The sequence below is a fragment of the Vanellus vanellus genome (genome assembly GCF_965231255.1).
Source record: "Vanellus vanellus genome assembly, chromosome: 5".
NCBI classification, from domain to species: Eukaryota; Metazoa; Chordata; class Aves; order Charadriiformes; family Charadriidae; genus Vanellus; species Vanellus vanellus.
Window position 1 is genome coordinate 4,654,304 of NC_138910.1, and position 22,402 is coordinate 4,676,705.

Sequence of the window (22,402 nt, forward strand, 5' to 3'; positions counted from 1 at the left end):
GGGCAGAGCAGTTGTGGCGGTGAACAAAAAATGTGAAGGGGATAAAAATTAATCATCAAAAAGGTTTTGTATTTTATGTTAGTAAATCATTTTAACTAATTGATTACGTCATATCTCCAGCCAGGCTTCTGATTTGAAATCTTCAGGAATAGATGGGCAGGGATGTAAAAGGCACTTGTTCTCTTCATCTGGAAAACGCCTATGTTGCACATTTTCCAACATTGTGGACTTTTTCTTTCTGTATCTTTAAGAGTATTTTTTATGCCTTTGTGATGATTTTCTTCTGGTCCGTTCACTTACCAACATAAGGAGCATAAAATATTATGTAGATACTTGAAGAGTATTAGTTGAAATGTCAATGTACTGGGTGCATTTTGGGGTGGCAAGAAGGGTGTAAGATGGAGGATAAGTCCGTCAGCTCAAGGCAGAAGAGACTGATTTGTAAATAACAAAATTGTAGGATTTATTCTTTTTGATGCACTGCACTTTTATTAAAAGAAAATCCCCGGGAAACCTCTGTAAATGGCATGAAACGTATAATTAGACTTAGCTTTTCTCACTCTCTGCTTATTTAAGTGCTCAGTAACTTCAGCGGTGATTCAGTAACAACTGATTTTATAGAAACGTCTGACAATAAGAACAAATATTTGCAGCGTTTTTAGTCTCTGCTCTGTATTTCTCCCTGCTCACCACGAGGCACGAGGGAGAGCTTGCCTGCCTTGTGTGTAGATCAGCACCGCTTTCTCCACTCCTCCCACCTCTAACCACCTCCACTTTCCAAGACTAAATATCAGATGTGGCTTTTCACACCTTAGAATAGAATTATAGAATGGTTTGGGTTGGAAGGGGCCTTTAAAAATACCTGGAGGTATTTAAAAGACGTGTAGATGTAGCGCTGAGGGACATGGCTTAGTGGTAACTTGGCAGTGTTAATGGTTGGGCTCAATGATCTTGAAGATCTCTTCCAACCAAAACGAGTCTATGAATCTATGATTAAAAGTCATCTGGTCCAACCCCCCTGCAATGAACAGGGACATCTTCAACTAGATTAGGTTGCTCAGAGCCCCGTCCAACCTGACCTTGATTCATACCCTTGATTCTTACCTCTGAAATGCTGCCCCCCGAATTCCAGACAGAGATTTCACTGATAGCTCCTATCCTCCCAAAAATGAGTGCAACCATCAGGCAGGCTTTGGCATAGGCAAAGACACCACCGTCAGGCATAGCTGGTGGGCGGGTGGTGGCATAGGAGCTAACCCAGGCACTCACCTGCCCCAGGAGCAGATATCCAAGGCTGCAGTTGGGTTTGGGATTTTTTTTTTGCCTGAGCTCCACCACTTCTGCCCTTTCCCTGCTTGCTAGGGAAAGAGGTCTTGCACGTAGAGAGCCACCCCAGTGGTCATTGGTATAGGTGAGCTATAAAGTCATCCAGGGTTTACTTCACTCCCATGAACCTCCCCACCAGCTCCCACAGCCATCAAAGCAACCTGCTTAGCGAACCCCGGGTCATCTCACCGATTTTGCTTTCACCCTTTGGGCAGCAATGTTCAGTCGAGTTTACACTCCTGCAAAGGCGAGTCATAGGTAGGAAGATGCCATCGGGATGACTGCCACCAAATCCAACCTCTCCACCCAGGACCAGTCACCCCAGTGCCAAGTGCAGTGGTTTTAATGTCCCATTCCGTGCCCTTCTTATCTTGATATCTTCTGGGGACCATGGTGGGCCTGCTCACATCTCTGCCGGCTTCAGTGGCATCTGCTGCCCATGCCACATGCAAAATTAAAGGGCAAATAATGAATATCATTCTCCTCATATGTGCAGCGTGCTGGATCCACGCAAATATCTTAACTTGTGGGGACATGGCTCAGTCAAATTATGGCACAGGAGACAGGGACCTGGAGTTGCAGTTCTTGACTCCTGGGACCCAAGGGCATCAATGCTTACAGCAGCCCAACCCAGGCTGCCAAAATTCCTTTGGAAACCAGTTTGTCCCTTCCCTGGCCCAGAATTTGAGAAATCATACCCGTTCATAACCTCCTTGTGGTAGACCCACTGATAGGTGAACCCACTGGGTGAACAAACAGCGTTGCCATAATCTGCCTCGTGTACTTTTTTGCACCCGTTTTCAACCTGCCAGAATAAGGGAAAAGAATACAGTCAATATAGTCGCTTCTGAAAGTTAAAAAAAAAAAAAAAAGATAAAAATAGCCATTTTTAGAGGGTTTCAGGTTGAAGGTTGCTTGTCAGAATCCAAGAAGAGAGCAGCAGTTGTTCTGACACTGCGGTTTTCACATCCTTGTCAGAGATTTGAAGCAGGATAGCTGATGTGTGTTAAAAAAGGATGGTAAGGTTTAAAATAGTTTAGATGCTGCCTGGAGCAAGTTTTAAGCGATATAGTAAGAAGCATTGGTAGGAGCGTACATGCATCTAACACCATCCACATGGGGAAATGACTTCTTCAAACGCCGGTACCTTTAATGCGACACTGACCTGGAACACAGCAGAGCAAATGACCCAGAGAGGCATCAGGAATTTTCACCAAGAAACGTTTTTAAAGTGTGATTTGGGGAGGGAGCGGGAACCTGGAGAAAACTTTCATGGCAAGGGAAAAAAAAAAAAAAAAAAAAGGGCTCTCCTGTTTTTGACAGCTCTAATAACCCAGAGTCTAAGATTTGGGCTTGGCAAGGGGCCAGTTGGCCCAGGCTCCGTCCACAGACGAGCTGGAGATGATGCTGATAGTCAGAGGGAAGCAAACAGAAGAACTGGCAAGTCCGATGCCACCCCTGACGAAGGGGACGGCTGCCAGTTTGTGGTTAAATCTGCAGTTGAGGTGTGCGGTGGTCGCTGGGACGTGTGCCTCTGCTTCTCCTGGGATCTATTCCAGTCAGCAGCCACTCACAGAGCGGCAGAAATTTTCCAGATATTGGGCAATTCTGTAAACGTGGAGTTTCTTTGCAAACTATACTGCAATATCTAATTGTTTCAAATCATTCGGGCTTTTCTAAATCTCTTTGTCACCTTTGTGTTTCTGTAGGTTTGAAACTATACAGATAATCTCCTGAAGTCGCAGAGGGAAGAAAATGTTTATCACAGTAGTGATAAGAATTTGTTGGGGCCATCCATCGACTCTAAAGTTTTTGTATGGCCATAAAAATGTCAGCTTTGCACCCAGATTCCCTGCCGGTACCTTCACCTCTGCTGCCTTAATTAGTAGTCAGGCGGGAAAATAATGAGATACTAAGAAAGCCAGGGAAAAGTGATTTGATCTAGTCCCATACAGGGAAAACAAGGGCTACTCTGTAATTATATCATTTATATTCATCTTTCAGCCCGGTTAAAACAAAACAAAACAAATAAAAAAAAAAAATCTCCATTTTCCAGGTTAATAGCTCCACCACAAAGTTGTCCATCGGCTTCAGGAAGGCACAACAACATCTGAGGGGCTTCGAGCGATGTTCTCAGGGCTGGATGCCATCGTCCCGGCACCGCCGCCGCCCTGCTGACCCCGACCCCAAAAGACATCTCTCCCTTTGCAAAGAAGAGCGGGCGCATCTCGGGGCTGTTTGCTTTCTCTCCTACTTTCTGAACCAAAAAGCGGAGGTTTGAGCCCAGTTCCCACTTGGTCCCTTCGCAGAGAGCTCGCCGCCCTTGCCACCACCCTGATGGCCAAAGCCACGGCAGGTCGGGGCAGCGGGCTCGGAGCTCAGCCCTCCGTGCTGCAAGCATTGCTCAAGTTTACCACTCATGCTATTACACATTCAACCCCCCGCCTAGAAAAGGGAAAAAAAAAAAAAAAAAAAAAAGAAAAAGAAAAAGGAAAAAAAAAAAAATCTGTTATCACTGAGCATATGCAACTGCTAAACATCCTATTCAATATAACTTCAGCCTGTTCTGAGAACTACATCTCACAGTTTCTCTATACAGTATCTGTCTGTCAGATATTGCCCACTAGATTACCATAGTCTATATAATATACTTTCACCGTAAAAAAAAAAAAAAAAAAGTATCTTTTGGGCATTTTTTTTTACTACCTGGTGCAGGAAAAAAAAAAGATTAAAAGTTTTTATTTTAATTTTACTTTTCGCACATACTATCTTCCCTATATAAATTGCACTACGCGGGTTTAAACACTACCACGTGTTTGTGCCTCCATTTTGATGTAATTTCTTTAATCCATTAATCATAAATAGTATTTCATCAATGTAAGGTATTTCTAGAGCATCTATTGCACTGGTTCTTCAGTATGACGACAAGGAGCCAATAACCTGGATTCGGAACATTTGGGCCCCCTGTGCACTTAAACGTGCCACTAAAGAAAAATTCTTAAAAGCCTTCCTTTCTTAATAAATCAAATTCAGACCTGGCGTGAGCGAAGGCAACTCCTCGGGTCGCGGTCGGGCAGTGCTACTATAATAATTAACCAGCGGTGGGAGGCAGCGGAGCAGAGGCTCGTCCTTTAATTGCTTTATTTAATTTTCTTTATTTCTTTTTTTTTTTTTTAATATACTTTTCTGGTTATGGTTTTGTCCAGCTGCCCCTTCCTCCTTTCTGTTCCCCATGCGGCTGAGCTGTGCTCATACCACCCCAACGCCGCGCGGGGTTGCACAACCCGCACCATTACTTGCACCTATTTGCTGACCAACTTATAACCGATCTGCAGCTTATGTCGTTCCTTTATCGCCACCAGCTATGAGCGAGGGGGAGGGAGGTCCTTGAGAACTATGATTTAGGTATATTAAAATATAACAAGAAAATACTGATGATGTCTCACTGGGAGACCACAGTAAAAATGAATATAAAAAGTTCTTGGTGCTTTAAACGCCCGAAATTGAAATAACCTTTGGTCTCACTAAGTGTCATATAAACAAGAAGGGAACACTGCGTCTCTGAGATATTTCTTTATGGTTTCCTAGCTTAACCCCACACGGTTTTAAGTAACGTGTATGTATTGCAGAAGACCTTACCGCTGTATTTAGGAAATTTAGGCCTAAACGTGCTCGCATCCAAAAGATACACGGTTTTATTGATGCGTATATGCCACGCATAGATGATTAACAGCTTCATAACTAGAGAGAAACTTCCATTTCAATAAACATACTTTTACAACTGCACAGGAAAAAAAAAAAAAAAAAAAAAAAAGTTTTGCATGAGGATGTTACTTACTTCGTGTCTTTGTCCTGGGAGAATGCAACTAAAGAAACCACATTTAAAATCAGACATTAGATATGCAAATATGTGTTCAGATCAGAGATACGAAAATTATTCAAATGATTAATTATTCATCATAAAAATGTCAATTAATAATTCTGAAGCATAATAGGCATCTTTCTAATGCATCTTTATTTTTCAAGCCTAAATACTGTTGAATCTGTGTTCAATTGCATTCTAACAAGTTTTTAAAAATTCAACAAAGTAAACAACCCACTGTAAACAAAAGTGAGCAGCGAATTTTAATCACCACCAACTGAGCCAAGAAATGGGTCCGAACTTCAGCTTCCATCCCAGAAGAGAAGGAAAAAAAAAAAACCAAAGAAACAACAAAAAAAAAAAAGCCTTTGACATCTCAGGGTGCGGGCCGGCGGACGGAGGATGCTCACCCGCCGACCTGCTGCCAGAGCCGCACGCTCCTCTCTTCCCGGTGCGAGAAGCGGGTTTGGGTCCTGTGGATGCTTTTCTCCTACCGCGGATGGACAGACGGATGCTGCGGATGAGAGCTGAGCGGCTCTAGGCCCTCGGAAGCGACTTTATAAATGACAGAATTAACAAAAACATATGAGGGAGATTCACTTTTAACGTGCAGGGACTCGCACGAGATTAAATATTACAGCGATCTGCTTGTTAGAAATGCCCAGGGATAGATAAATTAAAGCCAGACAGTCTTTTCCCTCGCTTTTGGCTCGTATCCTATCCCTACATGGGTTTTCCGCAGAGGAACTTGAAAACTTCGGGAATGTTGATTCAAAAGGTTTCTTCCCAAATACCTCATCAGCGGGTGGGGGGGGAGGGGAGGGAGAGTTGTTCCCTGACCCTTTCTTCCTCTCCTCCGTGCCCTCTCCTCCATGTGGAAATGGGGGGGGGGGGGGGAGAAAAAAAAAAAACAGGAAAAAAAAGGCTTGGGTTTCTAAATCTTAGTTTATAGGGACACCTGTATCGAGCAAAACTACCCAGCAGCATCTTGGGGCCACATGGGCCTTTCCCCACTCAGAAAAATTATTCCAGTCTGTCCCATCATCTACCACTACAGGTGACTGCAGAAAATAATCCCCTCCCGGGGCATTTATTTTCCGTTGGGTTGGGTTTTGGTTTTTTTTTTTCCCTTTGTTATTTTCCATCCTCCCAATTTTTCCCCAAGGCGAGGGCAGCTCCTGCACTCCGGAGCTTCTCTGTGCCCGAGAAGCAGCCGGTACCCACGGGGAGCCCCGCGCCTGCAGCAGCCGCTCCCCCGGCGGAGCGGGGCTGCGGGAAAGGATGCTCTCCCCAGGCTCGGCTGCAAGCGGGCACAGCTCGGCTGCATCCCCTACACGGGGATGTCTAATCCCTACTGTAGGAAGGGTTCCACGCTTTGGGAAAAATTTTGGAGAGCTGTGGCTGTGAAGAACCCGAAACAAAAGCCTCAGAGCGGCTAACGTGGTTGTGGAGGTGTTAAACCTCTGTCTTCACCAGCCTCTAAAATGTTTTAGTCGGAACCTATCGGTTAGAGCATCTTTGCTGCTATACCCCTGATTTTTCTCCTTCCACCCTGGCAAGAAAACGCGCTCCCCGTTTATTCATCTTGGGCCGGGGAAAAAGCAAACACACCGAAATAAATAAGGCCGTGAATCATCCCGCCAGCCCGTGTCACCAGGTCCCCACAAAGCCACGATGGCAGAAGGTCTCAGCAGAAGGCCGAGGTCCTCCAGGGGTCTGTCACCTGCAGCCCCTTTTGGTGGCTGGTCCCCTCCCCTGCCCATCACACCTGGGATGTCAGGGGGGTCTCCGGGGGGTTCTCTCCCTGCACAGCCCCTTTCTCTTGGTGACAAGCCCCTGGCGGCAGGGTTTGCCCCCGGCTGGCCCTACAGCCCCGCTTGGGGATGGGGACACATGGGGTTGACTCCATGGGGGGGTATCTCCACCACGATGGGTGGACATGTGGAAACCCACGGAGGAGGAGGAGGAGGCAGCCGGCATCACCCGTGGCATCGCTTGGCGGCAGGACCACCCGGCCGTCCCCATCATCACCTCTCTGCATTTCCACCTGGGAAAAATTGAGGAAAAGAGGGAAAACCCACACCCAGAGAACTGCCCTTAAAGCCGTCTCCAAGCTACAGCACCAGGTGCCTTACACAAGGAGAGAGCTGGGGTTTGTGAGGATATTTTGGGTCTGTTTGGTTTTAAACTGATGGGAGGGTGGGATGGGGGGTGTTTGGGGGCGGGGGGGGGGGGGGGGGGAATCATTTGCAAAAGTTTAAAATGGAGCAAGGCATTGGCTGTGCGTGGGGATGGGGTCACCATGGGGATGGTGACCGTGGAGGGGCTGGGAGCCGGGCTGCCAGCACCGCCCCAATACAGGCAGGATCTATAGGCTGTCATTATTTCCATCTCCTAAAGAAGCCGCACACCCGTTATTAGTTCAGAGCAGGGCAGGAAATCATCGCCTGGATTAAGGTTAAAATCCATCTCAGAAGGCTTTAGCTGATGGCTAAATGTTTATGCCCAGTGTCCAAAAATTAAAAAAAAAAAAAAAAAAAATGCCACCCCCACATACCACGTTAAAATAACATCTAATAAGGTTGGGTGTTATGCCACTCCTGCGACGATCAGAGCTGTTTATCGCTCCGATGCAAACCCTGCTGAGGCACTTCAGAGCTGGAGAAACTGTGAGATTGAGGGCTGAAAGAACAGCCTGCAAAATTATGAATAGGGATTATCTGACAATGCCAACATGTTCCTTAAAGCCCTTGAGCATCATCGCACGGTCTGAGGGTTTGTTTTTCCATGTAGCTGAAGATATATGTTTTAATGGTATATCATCAACGACACTCCTGCCTATGGCAGGTTAGGCTGCAGCTTCTCTTAATCTCCGGTTCACCCTCTCGTTTTGTAATCTGGAAATGTATGAACAATACGTAAAACATTTGTAATGGGATTAATTTATTTTGCAAACTTGTTGGTTGGGTTTTGTTTTTTCCCTTTTTCTCGTATAAAATGTGGGTGCCTGGAAATCAAGCGGGTCAGTAATTAGCATTCACTTTTTTTCTTTTTATTTCTTTTTATCGTATGCATCTAAATTCAGTTTAGCTCTTTAAGGAATTGCCAGACTGCCCTTGATTTATAAGCAGTGTCTTCTGGATCTGAGAGGATCTAATTCAAATTAATAATACTTGAATCCGATTTCAGGATATTTGCAGTGCGCTATATATTTCATTAAGATATCATCACTTTGTGTGTGTGTGTGTGTGATATGTCTGCGTGTACAGGTATATTTAGGCATGGACAAGTCATGCATCCTGCAAGAAAATAACGTTGGCATTTAGTGAATAGTGGTAAAAAAAATTAGAAAAAAAAAAAAAAAACTTTTAGCAAGTCAAGAAGGGAAAAATATAGATATAAATAAAAATAATTATTAAAAAAAAAAAAAAAAGAGAGAGAATCTTGTTCCCACCTTTGCATAATTACAGATTTTCAGCGGCAGATTTGCTGTAAGCCGCTCAGCGGCTGGCAGCCCTTGCGCACCCCCCTCCCGGAGCACCCCGCGCAGGCAGGGCGCAGGCAGGGCGCAGCCTGCCTTCCCTCCTCCCCCCCTCTCCCCCCCCTCCGCCTGCCGCGCACGGACCTGCAGCTAGGGGTTGGAGCGGGGGGGGGGGGGGGGGGGGCGGACACCCGGAGGTGGGAGCGGAGGATTTGGGGGGCTTATTTCTCCGACCCCCCCCCAATACACACACGGCTGCGCCCCGGAGCCCCCCCCCCCCCCGCCCGCCTGCGCTGCATCACCCAGGGACACCCACTGGCGTCTGACTAACAGATCACCAAAACCACCCCCCCACCCCCCCCCAAAAAAAAAAAAAAACCAAACAACAAACATCTCGGGCGCTCTGATGAGCTGCAAAGAGATATTGCAAGGGGGGGTAGGGGGATGGGGGGGGGGCGGGCTCCCCCTTCCTTCCTTTGCCATGTTTCGTGGCCAGAAAGGTGTCCTCTGATCAGGACCATTTTGGAGTGCGATCGCTGTTCGCTCGCATTCCAGTTCTTGCTTTAGGCACACATTCAATGCGCAGTTCAAGAGCAGTTTATCTTAGCTTAATGTAAGTAAAAGTGTAGTGTCGGATCAGTGTACCATTTGTTTCAGTTTTCTTCAGGAGGGGGAGGGAAAGAAAAAGAGGGGAGAAAAAAAAAAAAAAAAGAAAAAGTGCTGTAATAGATTTAACTCTTGTCAAAGGAGGGAAATTGTTTCGCCGCTCTTTTAACACAGCCCTTTGGTTACCTTCGGAAAGGACCAGTACAAGTAGGCAAGATGGGAAGTTTTATCTTCGGCTTGAGATGATTTTCCAGCTTTTTTTAGAGGAAGAAAAGGCTGCGGGTCGTGCCGGGAGTCGGGCACGGAGCGGGTCGGGGCTCAGCCCCATCAGTCCCCTTCGCAGCTCAGCGCCTTCGCTCAGCATCCCCAGCTCGGAGCTGCCTTTACTTACTTGGATGTTAGTTCTCAATTACGTGCGGTGTAAACCAGCTTTTTGATTAACAAAACAGCAGAGCATTGGTTAAGAACACTTAAACTTCAAAAAAAAAAAAAGTAAAAAAAAAAAAAAATATCCCCCTGGGAAGTGGGCTCTGAATTGGTTAATAATGTGCAGTACTTGCTAAATTGCTGACTTCCAGATGTGGAAAATATCTTTCTTGTTTAGGACCTACGTAACCTGATTGGATTACGACAGAAGCGTCACATTGGAAGGCTTTTGAGTGATGATTTAATTAACCATACAGTAGAAAGCTGTATTTGCCAGGAAACCCCTTCCATATTTGCATAACCAATCCCTTCAGTGCAAAGGTGGAGTCTGGGTTGTCTTCCCCCCCCCCGTGTTTTTTTTTCTTCTTATATGTAATTTTTATTTTAATTTTAATACTTGAAAAGGTGAAAAACTTCTAACCTCCCTGAAAGTTCAGTCCCACGCGTTACTCGTCCGCGCTGTCTCTCTGCCCATCCAGCTCCTTCCAAGGGAGAGCAGAGCCAGGACAGAGAGCCCATCTCACCCCTGATCCCATAGCTGTGAACAAAACAGATAGACTGTAAGAGCTCAGCACGGGTGGATTTTGATTTTGAATTTTTTTTTTCCCCCCCTATCAGGTTTAGCTGACTATTCAAAATAACCTGGATGAGCGCTGAAAATGAAAGGGGGTAAAAAAAAAAAAAAAAAAAAAATAAATTAAAAAAGCTCCAAAAGAAACGAGTTAAGGATAAAAATAAAACAGCACCAAAGCGAGCAGGAGTCAGCCAGGAGCTTATTTGCAGTGCCCGAACAGAGTTTAGTTTCTAGGCATTATGTTAGGGTAAGTTTTCCCCTCCGCGAGAGGCGAGAGCTCCGGGAGGGGCTGGGAACCGGGACGGAGCGGGGCAGGGATGCGGCCCCCGGCCGGCTCCGCGGGCGGGCGAGGCGGGGGGGGGGGGGGATCCCGCCTTCGGATGGGGGGGGGGGGGGGAACGGGACCGGCAGGGATCGAGCCTGGGGGCAGGGGATCCGGCGGGATCCTGCTTGAAAGGGGGGGGGGGGGGGGGATCCGGCATAGATCTGGCTTGGGGGCGGGGGATCCCGCCTGGAGGAGGGAGCGGGGGGGGACGCTCAGCCTGGAGGGGGGGGGGGGGGGGGGGGGCAAAACACGCACCCCAGGGGGTAGATGATGCAGCCGGGAAGGGGGGGGGGTGCAGAGGATGCGCCCCGGGGGGGCAGAGGATGCAGCCCCCCGGTGTCCCCCCCCCGCCCCAGCTGCATCCTCTGCCACCCCCCCCGCAGTACAGCCGCGGGGAAGGGGATGCAGCCCCCCGGGTGGTGGGGTGGTGGGATGCGGTGCGGGGCGCGGCGGGGCGCGGAGCGGCGCGGAGAGGCGCGGAGCGGCGGGGCGGGGGGCGGGCGCGGGGCGGGGGGCGGGCGGGAGGAGGTGGAATTGCATTTCTGCCGCTAAAGCGTTCGCGGAGACTTCAAGGTATAATCTATCCCAGATCCTTTCCCAGAGAGAAACTTGGCGATCACGTTTCCACATGATGCTCACGTTTGGTGCTCTTCAATTATCCCTCCCCACAAAGATAGGTGGCGTGTGTTTCAGGGTCTCTCCTCTCGCTCCTACAGAAAAGAAAAAGAAAAAAATGTCATTAGAAGAGGCGTAACACGTCAGTCCGTCCCCAGGTTTGTGTTTCCTGGAGTGGCAGAAAGAGATCAGTCCTAACCTGCCCAGCAGGAATAACGGTCCTTCCGACAACTCTTTGCAAGGCTTTTTTACAATTTCTCCAGGAGCTGCATCTCCCTTCACCTTTTCTCCTCCACTTCGCGGCTTCTTCATGCTTTTTCTTCTCACCATTTCTGGCCAAAACTACAAACAAGACTTCGCAGGTAGGTTCGGAATTTAATTCCATTTTCTCCTCTTTTTTTTTTTTTTTTTTTTTTTAATTCCTCCCCTTCTCTTTTCTCACACCACCTCACGCTCTTAGCGGGCTTATTTAATTTCTATAGTATTTTATTTTTAAGCGTGTTAGCTTCTTTCTGGCTTGTTTATACTTGGGGCGAAAAGCCTTTTTTTTTTTTCTCTTTTTTTTTTTTTTTTAACCGAAACCTGAAGTCACTTCGGTACCGCTCCGGGTAGGGACGAGCAGTTTCGGGTCACTCGGGGCTGTGTCACCCCCACCCCTGCTCTTCTTACCTGTCAGCCAGGTACGGGAGGTGCTTTTTCCAACGCAGTAGCAAAAGTTTTAGCGCTAGGAAAGGACTTCGTCCTCCTGACAAAAAAAAAAAAAAATAAAAAAAATAAAAATAGCCCCCCCCACCACCTTCTGCTCTTTTTATTTCAGGTTTCACATCTTTAGCTCTGAAAGTTTGCAGGTACCTGTTAATGCTTTGCACGCCCGGAGCCTGCAGAGCCAGCCCGGCCGGGCACCGCTGGAGCCCCAGCCCCGGGCAGGGCTCCCCGGCGAAGGATGTGTTTCCCCCAAACAGAAAGTTTGCTGTTTTGTCTGCTTAGTTAGTTTCATTTCTTTATTTTATTTTATGAAGTAACACCTTAGCTTCTGGGATCCTAAAGCAAGAAGTGAAAGTACTGACTGGAACTTAAAAGTCGTTTACCAAAAAGCAAAAAAAAAAAATGTATTTTTTTTAATTAAAAAAAAAAAAAAGGCTAGCTGGTTCTCTGGGAGGAAAAGTGGTCTCGAGGTCTGCAGGTTTAAAATTATTGACAACTTTTTTTTTGCGGGAGGCTGAGAAGCAGGGAAGGTAATGAAACGCATTTTAAACAATTCACCATTGGTCGTTTTACATGAAAACGCCAATTGCCGAGGCGGGCTGAGGGTCCGGGCTCGCCTCGGTTCCTGTCCTCCCCTCTCCGCTACATCTCCTGGTACATCTGCCACGGTGATGCCCACCATTGCCCACTCCAGGATGGGGAATAACTGGCAAATACTAAAGTTTCTAGCACGTTTCTCAGCCTCTTCCTTCCTCAGCCACATCCATCCACAGCCACAGACCCACCAATTCACCCTGTCCAGGCGCAATCCCAAGCAGGAGAGTGTGAGTAAACACGCTGACCCCGCTCACACTCTCTCAATATTCCCATCTTCTTACCTGCTCGGAGATTTATTTTAGCCAAGCAGGTTTTTTTTTAACCGCAAAAGTCTGAAAAAAAAAAAAAAAAAAAGAGAGTTCAAGGCAGAATGAAAAGACCTAACAGCACCACACTTCACTGTTCAGTTCTGGTGTGAAGCTCCAGCAAACTAAAAAGGCATAAGGAAAGGTGAAAAAAGAGGGAGGGAGAAAAAAGCCCACTCTGCTGAAAAAGAAAAATTAAAATATTGTTGAGGCAGGTGATAATTTTTTAGGTTTTTTTTTGCGTAAAACTCCCAGTGCAGGAGAAGACAATAGATGCGAAGGCGAGTGGGGGATCCTGCTCAGGAGAGCAAGGGTTAATTGCCCTTGTTTTACAGTTTGCATCTGTTACATCTTTTATAGCCCCCTGTTTAAACTAATCCTCAAGTCAAAGCATCTTTAAAGCTACAGCATCTTCTTCGAGATGGACAGAGTTTCAGGAGCCTTCTCGCAGCAAACCAAGCGCTCCTGCCCCTCTCCCTTTGACAGATAGAGCACAGCCCCAGCACTCAGGCACACACAGGAGGTCCAGAAGTTTACAAGTTTGTTTTTTTTTTCCTTTTTCTTCTTAAAAAGAAAAAAAAAAAAACAACAAACCCACAACCCAACTGAACGCCTGAAAACTCTGACAGCGGTAGTTTTGATTTCTGTTTCTTTTCTTGGGGGGTGATAAAAAAAATATATATGTGACACTGTGAAGCTTTGTTTAACTAAGGGGCAGGGGAAACCCTGAATATTGTCAAACTGACTAAAAAGGTGACAGAGGTTTATAATTACACTCCGCGTTGTTAGGGGGAGGGGGAGGTCTCCGTGCTGTGCTTTACCCCAAAAGGACAGGGGGAGAGCCATGTTTCCCTCTCTGATCACTTTGCTGGAGTGCACTTTGGGGGGGGGGGGGGGGGGGAGGAAAAAGAAAAAAAAAAAAAGAAAGGAAAAGAAATAAAAAGGCAGGAGAGAAGGCTAGCATTTCACGCGAAAAGAAGTTCTAATGTCAAATTAAAGTACTTTTAGGAGGAAATGGTCCGCCTAGCATTGAGTCAAACAGCCTACTGTAAAAGCTGTGCATTCCCTCATACGGTCATGAGTTATGACTCATTTGAGATGTAATTCTTGTCTCTCTCTGATCTGCTTTGCTGGTGCAATACACACACACAGGGAGAGAGACACACACGCTCACGCAGACACACACACACGCACACAGAGAGAGAGAGAGAGAGAGAGAGGGAGGGAGGGAGAGCAAAAATAAATAAATAAAGAAAGAAGGCAGAGATCTGCCCGGCTGGGGAGCGAGGGGGGAGCCCACCTCCCCCGGCACGGCAAAAAAAAAAAAAAAAAAAAAAAAAAAAAAAAAAGAGAGAGAGAAAAAAATTACCCCCAAACCCCAAAACAACAACAACAAAAAACCACCGCCGTGTGCGTGGATGGGTCCTTTGGCGGGTGGAAATTCGGGTCCCCGTTGGCGCCCTGCGTTTAAATGGGATATACCAATGCCCACATTGTCGCTGTGTTTGGTCGTTAACATAGAGCCTGCGTGCTGCTGAATCAGGGAGTCGAGCCCATGCGAACTGCCATCTGATCCACTCTTATCAATGAAGCAGCAGATCATGGCGGATGGCCCCAGGTGTAAGAGGCGAAAACAAGCCAACCCCCGGAGGAAAAACGGTAAGCCACCCCCCCCCGACCCCCCCACCCCACCACCGCCACCTCCAAGCAAACTTTTTCCGGCCGGTTCCGCCGCGGTCGGGGTTGGGGAGGGAGGAGAAGGCGGGGGGGGGGGGGGGGGGGAAGCCGGTGGCAGGACGGGGAAGGAGCGCGGAGGAGGGGGGGACACACACAAACACACATATACACGCATACACACCGGGGTTGGCCGTCCCGCGGGGGGCTGCGCGGCCGCGGAGCGCCGGCGGAGCGTAAAGGGGGGAGTAGAGAGGGTGGGGGGGGTGGGTGAGGAAAGGGAGGGGGGTGGTGGTGTGGCGGTGGTGTGGTGGTGTGTGTGGGGGGGGAAAAGCAGCGCGCCGCCGCCGCGCCCCAAAGTTTGTTGCGCGGGCGCGGAGCGGGGCGGGCCGGTACCCCGCGGCGGCGGAGCGGCGGGGAAGCGGCGGCGGCGGCCCGGTTCGGCCGGCGCTCCCCTCTTTTCCCCCGGGTGTTTCGGGAGGCTGTCAGGGTCCGGGAGCGGAGAGGAGGGGAGGGGAGGCGGGAGCGGGGGGGGGGAGGGCGGCGGGAGGCGCGGAGAGGCGCGGAGAGGCGCGGAGCGGGGCGGGAGGGCAGCCGGCCCTGGGAAAAAACCCGGCAGCGTGAGAACCCCGAGGCAAAGCGGGCACCGAGTTAGCCACTCTCTCTCTTTTCTTTCTTTCTTTTTTTTTTTTTTTTGTTTTGTTTTGTTTTGTTATTGTTAGGGACTCGAAAATGAAACTTCCTCCTCCCTAATAATTAATAATCCTAATGAGTTGGGTGCCCGACGGTCCGTAGTTACCCTCTCCGCCGGTCTCCGCCGGCCGCGGAGGGCCGGGGCTCAGTGGGACGCGGTGTTCTGGGTTCATTTCACATTTGGCAGCTCGTTACTTGCTGTGGGTCTCTCTTTCTCCCTCTCTCCCCGTCCCCTCCCTGAGTTTCTTTCCTTTCTCCTCCGGTTGATGGTCTCTCCCCCACCGCCAGCCCCCCCTCTCCCCCCCCCCCCCCCAGCCCCTCTCATGGCCATCCCGGCCCCACTTTCAACAACTTTCCTCTCGAGGAGCCGGAGGAAGGAAGATATTTGTGTGAACCTGAACCCGTGCGCTTATAGCTCAGCTACTTCATTTAAGTGGAGAGAAGGAGGAGGAGGAGGGGAGGGGGGTGAAGAAGAGTGGTGGTGGGGGGGGGGACACACAACAACAACAACAAAAAAAAAAAAACCACAAAGACAAGAGAATGTTGATTAGAAACAAATGATCCTGCCCCCCCTTCCCTCTCTCTAGGTTGTGAGTGTGAGTGTGTGTGTGTGTGTGTGTGTGTGCGCGCGTGTGTGTCTTTTTCTTGTTGTGGTGGAGGCGTCGAGCCATATGGGGGAGTGATAGAGGAATTTTAGTCAGAAACTGTTCGTTATGTTACACTGGCTTTTCCCTTTGTGTTGTCTTTGATCTATTTGCTTGGCTTAGTATTACAAAAAAACCCCAACTAAAATAATATATTCCGAGCAGCTTCCCAAGGATCCGTTCCTTGTTATCTTTTTTTAAAGTCTCTCCCCCTCCACCACCACCCTTTACTCTTGTGTCTGTCATTATTTAAGGTGGTCCTCACAGAGGAGACCTCCCCTTCCCCTCATCTCTGGGTAATTTAGTAGACATTAAAATTACACGTAATGTTTCCCTCTCCTCTCTTGTGTTTCCTCTGTTCTTTTTATTAAATGTTGGTTATTGATTTTCTAAAATCAATGTCTGTTGTGGGGCTTTTTTCCCCTTACAAGTATCTAAAGCACGTTGCTGATCAACTGGATAACAAAAGCTTTGTGTCAAGTAGCCTTTTTTCTTATGTTAAACAGTCATTTTTGAGAGAAAAAGAGAATGAGATTTAAAGCAACGCATCCAGAAGTGCTCTTTTGCAGTAAAGAATATTCTGAGTGTTTGAGGGGGTTTTATTCTTCTTCTTCTTCAGCCTCCTCGCTTTTTCATACAAGATTATTAGTTTAGCGTATTAAACCCATCACATGCTCTGTGATGAAGGATGCGTCTACGTGTTTAATATTTTCTCAACACCATTTGAGTCGCAAAAAAACCCACCACCACCCCCCAAAATAAAAAGCTGGATGCCTGTGTTTGCCCAGGACACCAGGACTGCAGCCTGTCCGCCCTTGTTCATGCAGCCAAGTCTTTGGGAACACGTATGGACCGGGGTGGCACAGATTCTCCTGGCTCCCATGCAAAAGTGTGTTTTCACGGAACTGCACTAACTTGGGAAGCCACCACACTTGGGAGTCGAAAGTTTAATTGCGATTATTTTTATTTTTTTTAAGGTAACCACTTTAAGAACCTGCAAACTTCATAAGTGTGTGCGCTGGTTACGCGAAGGTCTAACTTCTCCCTTCAGTGTCTTGCTCTGGCCAAGACGGGGGGGGGGGGGGGGGGGGGAGAAATAATTCACGACTTTCTTTCTGTCTGACCAATCTTTTCTCTTTGTGCTGCGTAATTTGTTTCTTTCATTCATTCCTGAGTGAGAAATGTTCTGGTTCAGAGAAGCAGGTAGACGAGCGAGGGTGGGTTTGGTTAGGTTTGGTAAGGTTTGGTTAGGTTTGTTGGTTTTTTGTTGTTGTTTTTTTTTTTTTTTTTCATTTTCTCTTTCTCGACAAGCACGTATCCAATGCCTTTCCCGTTGGGAATTGCCCAGGATTTATCTAGACTGAGTGGATTTTTCTTCTTTCCTGGATTCGTGGAAAAGATGTCACTTCTGAGCTTGTGTCTTTGCTGATAACACCAGAAACGGTGATGCTTATCGAAATCAGACAGAAATTCCTTAGAAACGCTGCAGAACCAAAATAAAATTTTAAAGCCACCAAAAAAAAATACATATATATATAAAAAATTGGTGGTCAGCAAGGCAGCGAGGGGAGTGTGAGTGCAATCACACACAAATTACAGTCGGGGACAAAACCAGAATAATCCAACTAATGGCTCAGCGTGTTCCCCGCCGGTGTGCGCGTCTCCGCGGGTGCGCGGGGATGGGAAAGGCTCGGGGGGGGGGGGCAGATAACGGGGCCGGGTAAAATTACGGCGGAGCTCAATAGGGTAGAAAAGAGGAAAACTCGGGTTTTTCCAAGATAACGGGCTTGAGCAGAGCTGCTGGAGTGAAGGAGAGGTGTGCGGAGGGTGTGGGGGGGGTGTGCTGAGAGGAGCGCTGTGGAAATCAATGAGGGGTGAACATCCCCTCTCGGGGGGGGGGGGGGGGGAGGGGGGGGCAGGACGGAGGGATGGGAAGGAGAGGACTCCCAAAGAGGGCTGGGGAGGGGGTAAGGGGGGTAGGGGGAGTGCGCGGAGCGGCAGCCCAGGAATGCGGCGGAGCTCCGGGAAGTTCGGTCAGATGATTCCCAGCGCCTGACTCACTTCGCGGCACTTTCACTGGGGAGAGAAGTGGCGGCAGAGGAGGAGGAGGAGGAGGAGGAGGAGGAAGAGGAGGAGGAGGAGGAGGAGGAGAAGGAGAGGGCAGCGAGCCCCCTTTCCGCACGGGGCGCCCCGCGGAGGCGGGGGCTGCGCTGGCGGCCGGTGCGCCGGTGCGGAGCGGCGCGGAGCGGTGCGGAGCGGGGAAGGCGGGCGGACACCGCTGTCCGGCCGGCCGAGAGCCCTGCCCTGCCATGCCTCAGCTGATGAGCTGCCTCTCTCCTTCTTCTTGTTGGTTTGTTGTTGTTGGGGTGTTTCTCCCCCCCCCCCCCCATTGCCTTTCCTCTCCCCTCTCTCTCAAAAAAAAAAAAAAAAAAAGAAATAAAATGCTCAGGAAGGAGGGGAAAGGGGGGGAAAGTTGGACCTAATTTACTCCAAACTTTCAGTAAACAGCTCTCTTTGATTCCTTTGCCATGTCGCTTCCAGTTGTAAAGAAAAGGGAGAAAGTTCAATGCTTTCAGGGCGTCTGATCCGAGGCAGAACACAGACCAAACAAGCAGACACGATTATACTCGCTCAGAGCCTTTCCTCCCAAAAAAGATACCCACCCACCCTCCTTTTCGGGGATGCTGGGGAAGGGGGAAAAACCTCCTTCCCTTCCCACTTGAAAAAAAAAAGGAGGGGGGGGGGGGTAGGAAGAAAAAAAAAAAAAAAAAAGCAAGCCTGCCTGCTGCCTTTAGTGAGTGGGAAGTGAAGCTTGTCTTCCCTGCCTGGAGAAGTTTGGAGGTAGCTAGACTGAGGCTCGGGTGTGAGGAGAAAAGCTGCTTTTTGTGCAATTCAGGTGGCACAAGGCAGAGCGGGCATCTGGGAGGGCTCCTGTTCCCGGGGACCTCTGCGGGGGTGGGAATCCGTTGCGAGGAGATTACTCGGAGAGTTTGGTCGCTGACTGGGTAGGGAGACAAATGTACCACCTCCAGGAAAGCACCTGGAGATAGGTATTAAAAATTAATGCGCTAAATGCGAGTGACCAGGGCGTGATGGGTTCCCAAGCTACGTTTTCTCGGTGCAGATTCACGTCCAGGCTGAGCTGTGACATGAAGCAGAGGAGGTTGTTTTCTGTGTCAAGGCTCATCTATTTATTTTATTCCGAGTTTCCAGAAAACCAGCGAATTTGGAGATTAGCGCCTGATTTACTCTTTGCCATTTGTGACCGTTCGGTACTTACTGACTTTTGCTTATTGCACATGTTTCACAAGGAAACTTTTGGGGGAATTTCTAATTGCTGTAAGAAAAATGCATTTGTTGCCTGGAAAAGCCATATTTGAAAAGGAGGGGAAAAAAAATAAGGAAACCATTACAAGTTAATTATCGATAATTATACGTAGCCAACTGCCCAAGGTAGGGAAAATATGTGGAAGACTGAGATGCGAGCTCTGAGGACAGGCTGGTAATATTCCCCAAGAAAAATGTGTGTCTCCCTTTAGAGTGGAACGAAGGGTGTTGATTCTTTTACAGCAGCCCCACATTCATTCCAAGAAATAGGAAATTCTTCGCCTCACAACAGTTTTTGGCATCTGCATTATCCCAGTGCTTTTAAGGTGCATTTTCTCCTCTGTGAAAGAGAACTCTTTGTCCTTTTTTTCTCCAAGACCATGGCTTCCCAAGGTAGACACTATTTTGTGCCTGTCACATAGAAAGGGAGTGCAGGTTTGCAGTGCTCACAGACAATTGATTGTCTGCCCTAATGTGTTTCATTTACATGTTTATAACGTCAATAGTGCTGGGGTGTCCACTGTACCATTCATTCCAGCATTCCCACAAGGGTGCAATTGTCTGAATGGCCAAGTCAGACACCTTTTTGATTGCTCTTTAGTTGTCTTTTTAGAGGATAGAGAAAAAGGAGAGAAATCTGTGATGCAGAAACACTAGTTGAAAATATTTCAGAATTAAACGTCACCATTAAAGCAGATGTGAGCATTAGGCAAACAATATATTTTAACTAAGGTTCTGAAGGTGGAAACAAATTCAGAATAGTGGGGATGGTAACTGCACACGACAGCCAGTCCTGTCCCTTAATTTTTTTAGGCTTTTTTTTTAATGATTTCTCGTTTTCATTTTCATTTCAGCCCCTGTAAACTCAGCCACCTCCTAACTCTTTGTATGCTTAACTGTAATTTGCGATTTTTTTTCCTTATATATTTACATAGCTCCCTTTACGCCAACAGCGTCAGCTAACCCCTTGGAAAGTCTATTGAGAGAATATTTAGGCTGTGAGAAGTATAAACTTAAAAAAAAAAAAAAAGTAAGATCCAAATGTTTCTTCATCAAGCCTTTTTAATGAAAGGAATGACAATGCCTAGACTTTTTCTTGAAGCAGTTTAACTTAAATAGCTGTGTACCAACTTCTTGCGCCTGCGGTTACCATCCCCTTGCGCTGCGAGCTCTCAGCAAAGTGTTTCTAGGAGTTTCCAAGTCAATAAAAGATTACTTTTTAAGGTGTGCTGTGCTGTTTTGATATGCCACACTGTCCTTTATCATTGAAGTTGTTGCTGAGGGAGGCAAGAAACGATTGCTCGTGTTTCGTATCCGAATAAATAAGCCACGCAGCTTACTGGAACTCCTATATAGAGATACATGTATACGTGCACATACACCTATGCGTGCGTATATCGTACATACATAGATCTGGTACGTATAGGTACGCCTAAAACTAACGGTTCACATTCCAGACGAGAGATCATTTCCCGCTAAAAACGGTGCTGATCCCAAGAGCTACAATTAATACAAGTTGACCTGCTCCGTCCGTGATCCATAAGGGAAAAGAGCACCAAGTCCTGTAGCTTCTGCTCGGGAGGTAGAGCGAGGGAAAACTTTTTGGATTTGGGTGGTTTTTTTTTTGGTCGGTGTTTTTTTTTTTTTTTTTGTTCCACTCTCTATATAATTTTTGTTGTAATTTAAAAAAAAAATGCCTGTTTGTGGAGAGATCTTTTTTTTTTTTTTCCTTTTTTTTTTTTTTTTTTTTGTGCCTAACAGGGAAGACACACACAGTAGATGCACCGTTAGCTGAACCCCTGACACGGCGGTCTTTTGAATGCCTTAGGTATGATTTCACTTTCGCTCACATCAATGCTGACCTGAATGCCTTTCATATCTGATCCGCTGTGTCTCTCCCAGTAAACATCCCCTGAGGGGAGAACAAAGAAAGGAGCTCTTCTTCTTCTTAATCACAATTCAGCCCATTCACCGCCGGCAGGCTACATTTGCATTCTGCAACAGAAAGCCAAGATGAAAAGAAAAAAAAAAGAGAGTGAGAAGAAGGGGGGGAAAAGAAAAAAAAAAAAAAAAAAAAAAAAAGCAGAAGGGTGGAGGCTGAGTAAAATAACTTAGGTGTTTGTAGCTGTTTGTTGGGCTTCCCCTAGTTACAAGCCTTATATAGATCCTGCTCTACCCAGCCTTGGCTCTTCTGACAGGCAGATAGTGTTACAAGATGGCATGCCTGTACTATTCATGGCCACTCGCTCTAACACTTGAGGTAGAAAGTGTCAGAGAGGGATCAAATTCTACTCTGAGAAGTCTGTTATAGTTAGGGTCAGGTGTGTGTACTCTCAGCTCTTGACTGCTGCCTATTATTTTGTTTTAATTACTATTATTGTTTACTCACCGTGACCTTGGGGAGCGGGGGTGGCTGGGGGTGAGGCAGGCTTGGCCACCACCGGCGAGGAGATTAGCGGGGGAAAATCGCCCTTTCCCCTATTTAAATATATATATATATAATTTATTTATTTACTTATTTATTATTATTCGTAGTTTTGTGGAAGGGTCGGGCTGGGTGGTTTGGCGGCTGGCAGGGTTTGGGAGCGGTGGCGATGCTGCGGGCCTGGGGACCGCGGGGGGTGGCGGGGGTGTCCCCTCTTTGGCGACCGGCCCCGGCCGGCTCCGAACCCAACGGGGAAAAGCAACAACTCAGCAAATCCTCAGCGGCACCAGAAAACGCTCGTGGAGGAGTGAGGAGGAGGAGGAGGAAGGCGAGATTGGTGGAAGTTTCTCTAGCTGGGCTCCCTCGTGGGGCTTCGTAGTCACCTTCATGTACATTTTCCGGCTGACCCCCCCCTCCCTGTGTGTGTGTCCCCCACCCCAGTTTCGCCTGTTTGTTCTTCAGAAGCTTCTGTGCTTTTAATCAGACTTTTTTTTTTTTTTTTTAATGGTGAGGTCTTTGGTTGGAGCCACTTTTTTCTCACCAAGAGAAGGTTTATTTATAACTGGATCCTGCTTACTGAGAAGTATTTAAGCCCTTTCAGGCAGAGCTGTCAAAATTTCCTGTGTTGTTTGCCTCTATTTGCAACACGTAAAAAGTAATATGTGGTTGCTGGTGTTGGAATATCCAGGGTAGTGCCGAAATCTCAAGTGACAAGTTTTCAACTACACTATCTCCTGCCGACCGAAGTGTCATTTTTGTTTTTTATTATTATTTCTCCCCTCCCAGAAACCATTTTTAAGATCCTAACAGTTCCCCC

General features: G+C 47.6%; 1 protein-coding gene across 3 annotated transcripts in view; it reads left to right on the forward strand.

Moving 5' to 3' along the window:
* Positions 1-10,390: 10,390 nt before the first annotated feature.
* The window catches only part of ZEB2 (zinc finger E-box binding homeobox 2), a 118,064-nt gene continuing 106,052 nt past the window's right edge, over positions 10,391-22,402 (forward strand). Inside the window, exons 1-4 of one of the 3 annotated variants that reach the window (XM_082483390.1) lie at positions 10,391-10,522; positions 11,317-11,373; positions 11,479-11,577; positions 14,344-14,481. In XM_082483390.1, the coding sequence (XP_082339516.1) occupies positions 14,409-14,481 (73 nt within the window). In that variant the 5' untranslated portion in view covers positions 10,391-10,522; positions 11,317-11,373; positions 11,479-11,577; positions 14,344-14,408. Of the gene's footprint in view, positions 10,523-11,189; positions 11,374-11,478; positions 11,578-14,343; positions 14,482-22,402 lie in introns of those variants that run through there. The other 2 variants (XM_082483389.1, XM_082483391.1) reach the window with 2 other exon arrangements.